The sequence below is a fragment of the Pteropus vampyrus genome, unplaced genomic scaffold, assembly GCF_000151845.1.
Source record: "Pteropus vampyrus isolate Shadow unplaced genomic scaffold, Pvam_2.0 Scaffold1, whole genome shotgun sequence".
NCBI classification, from domain to species: domain Eukaryota; kingdom Metazoa; phylum Chordata; class Mammalia; order Chiroptera; family Pteropodidae; genus Pteropus; species Pteropus vampyrus.
The window spans coordinates 7,152,703-7,159,563 of NW_011888782.1; the positions used below are offsets into that span (position 1 = coordinate 7,152,703).

The 6,861-nt window shown below is 33.2% G+C and overlaps 1 protein-coding gene across 1 annotated transcript in view; it reads left to right on the forward strand.

Moving 5' to 3' along the window:
* Nucleotides 1–6,861, forward strand: part of KAT2B (lysine acetyltransferase 2B) — a 65,374-nt gene that overhangs the window by 20,094 nt on the left and 38,419 nt on the right. Inside the window, exon 5 of the mRNA XM_011354901.2 lies at nucleotides 1,493–1,674. Within this exon, the coding sequence (XP_011353203.1) occupies nucleotides 1,493–1,674 (182 nt within the window). The remainder of the gene's footprint in view (nucleotides 1–1,492; nucleotides 1,675–6,861) is intronic.

The following is a 6,861-nucleotide window of genomic DNA, read 5'->3' on the forward strand; positions in this document are numbered from 1 at the left end:
TGTGTGTGTGTGAGAGATCGATCAATCGATCAATTAATTGATTGTTTTTTAAATGATTTCTTTGCAGCTCTTGAGAAAGTCTATTTTACAAAGAGAAAAACCTAGTATTGAACAGGTAAAAAGAAAAAAGAGAAGCTCCTCCCCCAACCCTGCCTTTTTTTTTTTTTTTGTTGCTTTAAGGCCGAGCAAACCTAATCCTCCTTTGACATCTCCATACCTGTCTTTCTTCCATCCTCCAAGCCTGGCTTAGAGATGTTCACCAAGTCTTGGACCCTTTGTCTCAGAAGTGAATACTTAATTTAATAAATGATGTAGCTCTTGTCTTTTAGGGTTGCTGTATACTCAGAATTCACTGTGTATTTGGGAAAGGAAAAAATTAAGTAGAACACGAAGTTTGTAAGAACACATAAAATGTGCTTTTTCTTTACATTGATATTTTAAAATTAAGTCTTTGTCCTTTTGTTTGGCACTGTCTGAAAAAGCCTATTGAGCTGAGGGAATTCAGTAGCAGTTGAAAAACATCATAAGTCCAGCAAAAAACGCAAAAAAAAAACAATGAGATTTAGTATCCGAAAATTGACTTCCTGCTAATTATGATTTCTGGAAAGAAGCCGATTTACTTGGGGAATCTGTTGACATGTTTAGACTTTTTCTGGTAGGTGTTGTCGGTATCTCTCATCAGCATCACTTTTTAGCCTGTCACTGTTTGGCCGAATAAATCTTAGATACTCTTGACTGAATTTCTTGATGAGATTGATTACAGAAGACATGATATCAGAGTCCTTACAAATAAATATATTTTTATCAATATTCAGAAATTTTATTTTTTTTCCAAACCCTATTCAATAAGAATTCATTGTTCTTCTATTTGAAATTAGATTAGTGGGCATATTCGGCAGAAAAATTAATTCACAGATTCTTTAAAGAGCTCATAATTTAGAATAAGAGTTTTTTTTTTTTTTGGAGGGAGTGAGCTTGCCGAAACTGCAAGAATGTTAGTAAAGAGTTTAAATGCTAGTGGTGTTTAAGTTCTAGTGGAGTTTAAGTTCAGTGGAAGGCATGCCAGTAGCTTTTTGATTAAAAGTTTGCTAATGTAAAAACATAATATTTATCCAAGAACCTCATTGAATGTGAGCTACTCTGTTGATTGTACAACCAGAATTATTCTGCAAAATAGTCATATTTTATTGTTTAAGAGGTTTTGACCTTTTCAGGCTGTGATTTTGATTTTCTCTTCAATGCTCCAGGATTGCAGCAGGCATAGAATCGCAACTCACAGCCTCTCTGTTTTGTCACTTTTCATCCACTGTGATCTAAGGCACAATGCCCTCTGGGCATTTCTGTTTTCTAATAGGGAAAAGGAAGAGATTTTTGTGACTAGAGAAATGTCTGTTCTTTTGCTAATAAACCACCAGTTGTACTGACTGTGTGGGTGTTCAGAATTAATATGATTGCAGAGCTACATGAATAAATTGCCTTCCCTCCTTTTAAGGGTGTGAATAACTTTGTACAGTACAAATTTAGTCACCTTCCATCCAAAGAAAGGCAAACAATAGTTGAATTGGCAAAAATGTTCCTAAACCGCATCAACTATTGGCATTTGGAGGCACCATCTCAACGAAGACTGCGATCTCCCAATGATGATATTTCTGGATACAAAGAGAACTACACAAGGTAACCAAATGAACAGTTTTTTTCCTTTGGCTCCATAGAATGCATGTTGCAGACATAAAATTGTGCTACTTGTCTTTATAAACAGAGGGTTGCCCAGTTATCACAGTGGCTCCATCAATTCAGAGAGAAGGTCTCTATAATTTAACTCTCCAGACTCCTACTTTTCATTAATATCATTATATTTTTTGAGAGAACGGAGTAAGGGATCCAAATCATCTCAACCTGTACTATCCAATAGGATAGTTGCTAGCCACATGTGGCTGGCTGTTCAGCACTTGAAATATGGCTAGTATTAGTTGAGATTTCGAAGATTGTACAAAAACAAGAATGTAAAATATTTCATTTATGGTTCTTTCTATTGAATGATTACATGTTAAAATGATAATATTTTGGATATAGTGGACTAAATAAAATATATTAATTTCACCTGTTTCTTTTTACTTTTTCAATGTGACTATTGGAAAATTTTAAATTACATATGTGGCTTATGTTGTATTTCTGTTGAACATCACTGATCTAGATAACTATAATGTAACCTCGTAATTATTATGTAAAAATTTCGCTCATTATAAAAAAGCAATGACCATGAATATAATAATGTTAAAGCATTTTTTTTAAAGAAGGAAACATCGTTATTCTCCCAGTATCATGATAGAACTAATATCATTATACATATTGTCTTCCAGTCTTTGCCCCTTTAAGTAAATGTTTTACATTAGTTAGAATGAAAGAAAATATAGAATTTGCATTCTTTTTGTCCCCCTACTTGTCATATCAAACATTTTACTGCTTACATTCAGTCTATTGAGTTGATATATCTTAATTTACCTAACCATTTCTCTGTTGGTGGACATCAGACTGCAGATATTCTTAGATTGCACATGTATTTTTTTCTAAAGTGGGAATTTATTTTTATTGCTTATGAACTGCAGAATAACTAAATTGACTAAAAATCTTAAACATTGGCTATACAAAATATAATGACCTACACTTATTTTCATTTAAGTAAGAAAGTGATTTGATTGTATTCATCATACTTATAGTTTTCCCCATATATTTTGTAGGCAAGCTTGCTCCAGGGGGTATTATGGAGCATGTATATTTATGATTTAAAGTAGGCAGTTTTTTATAGCCTGTAAAGACCACTTATACCCAGGTTATTTTCTGTAACAACAGATGACATGTAGGAATGGGTATAGTTTAAAATAAGCTTTCCTCTCTGATCTCTGACCTGATTTCATGAGGTATACTCCCTTTCCCTTTCCTCCCCTCCTTTACAGTATATAAAATTTGAGTTATAAAGTATTTTCTCTTAATGAGTGACATTTAGAGGAATTACACATTTCTTCAAAATCAATATTTTAAATTATATCTTCATTTCTACAAATTCAGAGTCTTACATTAACCATAGCTTCTATATTATAATTGTTGTATATAGTAGTTGAGATAATAAATCTCTCAAAAATAAATATCTTTTAACCTCATCTGTGAATGATTGACAAAGCTGAATGTTTGTCAAACCCAGACCACTGAAAATATTTTTAATAGGGGAAAAACGATTTCATCAAGAAGGAGAATTAAATGGGAAGTACCATGGGAGATAGTACTGTATTTTAGAAAGCAGAATAAAAATACTATGTAGCACTTGAAATTTACAAAGAAATCTTAAGGAGTGGTAAAAACAGAAAACAAGCTTTGGAATGAGCCATGAGTTTGAATCATGGCTCTATCCCTTTCTAATTCTGTTCTCTGTAGACTAGTTACTTTACCTCCTTGACCTTCAGTTCCTTCTTCTGTCCAAGTCTTATGAGTGTTGTGAGTGTTCCAAGAGGTGGTTTGTGCGTAGTGTCTGGCACACAGAAACAGGTGCTAGGAAGATGCTAGTCATCGTTTTCCTCCCACACACATTGTTCTCTAAAACTCAGTCACTACCAACATGGGACTTGTAAGCTAGAGCATGCACAGTTGAATGAGAGTGTAATTCTTTGACTATCACTTTAGAAACTGAGATAACAAGGAGTAGAAAGACAGCAGCTGAGTCCTTTCCAGTCCAGCATCCTGAGCCGACAGTGAAGTCAGAGGAGTGGAGTCCGACAATGGTGAAGAGAAACCCACTGAGAGACTGAGATGAATATGCTCTGATGTGTTCTGAAACCTGCTGATTTCTAGGTGGAATGTAGACCAGAAACTTCTGTTAATAATACATAAGGAAATGAAGTTAACAACATCTCCCCCACTTCTCTACCATCACGCCATGACAAAGAAAGGGAAGTAAAAACGACTTGTGAAAATTATGAGCAGCAATAATTGTTTCAGAATAAAACTTCACTGTCATGACCACTTGGGAGTTTAAAAAACCACACACCACTGCAACATGGTGTCTTACTGATATTAATCTTCTCAAAATGGGTAATATTACAGGCTGCAGGCACCACTAGACATTATCTTGATGTGTAAGTGAGCCTCAGGCCCTGTAATGCTGGTTTAGCATATAATTTACAGCAGTTGTAGCTGTTAGAACAAAGGGGCCGAAAACTTCTGGAACACACAGCATGAAAATGGGGTGAAATAAGATTCTCTGTGGAAAAGACTGGACTCAGAAAATGATTGTATTCATTATAGAGCTAACCTTTGAAGATTTATCCAGTAAAATATTAAACGCCGATTGAACAATAGAACTGCTTAAATTACTTATACTCTGTTCTGAATAAAGGAAAAATATAAATATTTTATAAATTGAAAATATTTGACATTAATGTTAACATATACTTAATATTAATAATATAAACATTTATTAAATATACATTCTCTGTATCCCCCAGAAATCACTTAGTTTTAGAAAAACAACTGGAGAAATATTTTGAAGTTCCTTGAATTTCATGATGATGCACTAATATAATCCTATGAAGAATAACCTGAAAATAAAGTGTCAGAGTAATATGACTTCTTAAAATACATCTGGCCAACAGAATCTGCTAAAGGAAAGTGGCAAATGATTAGTCTTAGATTCTGAATTGTGCAGAACTCTTGAAAGTTAATGTTACCCTCTATTGGGGAGATGTTTCGTAAGAATACAGAACGAGTTAGATGTAACTAAGTTGATTTTAGTGAAACAGTTTTATGTAACCATTGTTCTGTGAAGTATAGCCTATCACATTGCTTACTGAGTATCATAATTAGGCTTGTAAGTCTAGGACAGTATTTATCAGGAAGCATGGAAAGAACAGTAGATTAGGGGATAGGAGACGTAGTTTCGAGTCTGGACTCTAGTGGTAACTAGCCTTTCGTTCAGGGGAACTAGGAGAGGTCACTTAATTCCTGAAATTTTTAAGACTTTCAGTCCAGCAAGTAAGCAGGATGATATTGTCTTCTGCCTTCAAACCCCATTTCTATTCATGTTTTAAAGAAAGCAAGGTGGTTGCAAATCATCGTGATGCTTTGTAAAATATCTAAGAGAGTTATTTGAACAATCAGTAAATTGCACACACATGCCATATTTATTAGGCGTGCAAAAATGAATGAACTAGTTTTTCACTTCTTTTTAGAAGACCTGAAACCAGTCATTTAGGTGAAATCTTTTTCTGCAGTTAAGTCTTTGGAGGAATGTGTTTGCAGAGACAAGGCACACAAATTCTCATTTTCTTCTTTCCATCTCACTACATACAATGACCATGTTTTTTATTAAAACAGCACTAAGACACCACACTTTGACTCAGTCAGTGTTATCAAACTGTGCACTTTACAGATATATAAAATAAGATTAATCTTAGAAATAAAAAAAAAAACTTTAAGAAGAATAAACTGAAGTCTATAAAAAATTCTCGAGGAAATGAATGGAAACTTACTATTTGAAAAATTTTACTAGATAATAACAATTGATGCTTCTATCCTGGGAAGAATAAATGACCTAGTAAGCATCTTTTGGATAACATTTTATGATTTTATGATAATATTCATAACTACCAAAAAATAACATCAGTCTTAAGTAGAGTCTAAGACATCTGTGACCTCTTCATAGATGGAAATTTTCTTTAGACTCAAAATCAGCTCTGCCTAATAGATAAATAATGTGAACCACATATGTAATTTAAAATTTTCTGGTAGCTATGTTTTAAAAAGGGAATAAACAAGACATTAATTTTAATAATGTATTTTACCCAATATATAAATATAATCATCTCACCGTGTAATCAATATGAAACATTATTGATATATTTATACTTTCTTTGTTTTGTACTGTCTTTCAAATCTAGTGTGTATTTTATACTTACTGCATGTACATTTCATTACCTAAATTTTACATGGTTGAAGCTAAATGGAGTCCTACCAAAACAATAAAGTTGTGTTTAATGGAAAAATATTTCACACTGTGTCCATTTAAAATTAAATTTTAAATTGGTTGAAATTAAATAACATTAAAAAATTAAGCTTGTTGGTTGTACTAGCCACATTTCAAGTGCTCGGTGGTTACATATGGCTAGTGGCTACTATAGCAACACAGGTATAGAACATTTCTGTCATCATAGATAACATTTTTGGACAGTTTGGGTCTGAATCATTAAAACTAAGTCTTTCGTTGAAGAAGGTTGGACACATTTTAATATTAAGTCTTACAGATAGCGTTGTGGTAACCTGTCTCATGAAATAGAACTTTTGATTATTAGGTTTGGAACTATAACTCTAATATTTGTAGTTTTTTTGGGAGCTGGCTTCCCTTGAATTTCAAATAGGTTTTTAACTTCATTAAGTGGCCACAGACTAACATCTAGCAAAGATTAGCCTTGAAGGTGATGAATTTCTATATGAAGTGTCCCATGAATTACAAAATAAATGCACTTCCAAGCTTTTTCTGCTACCAAAATCGCTGTTTCTGACTTGACAAGATACAACACATCACATAAGATGCCCATTTTGGTAACGTAATCATAAAATGATATTTGAGTGTAAATTATTAAAACAGAAAAGTTGAGAGAAGAATAGAAATAATAACAGGGTTTTATGGTTAATTTTGTATCAAGGCAGATGGACTAACACTAATGAAAGTTTTCTTTCTCAAAGATGAAACACTACCACTACCACCACACACAGGGGAAATATGAAATAATACAGAAGAGGGGAAGAAAAGCCAATAAGCATGAGTAAAATAATATTATTCCACTCTTTATTAAGGGGTTGAAAATTCCTGGG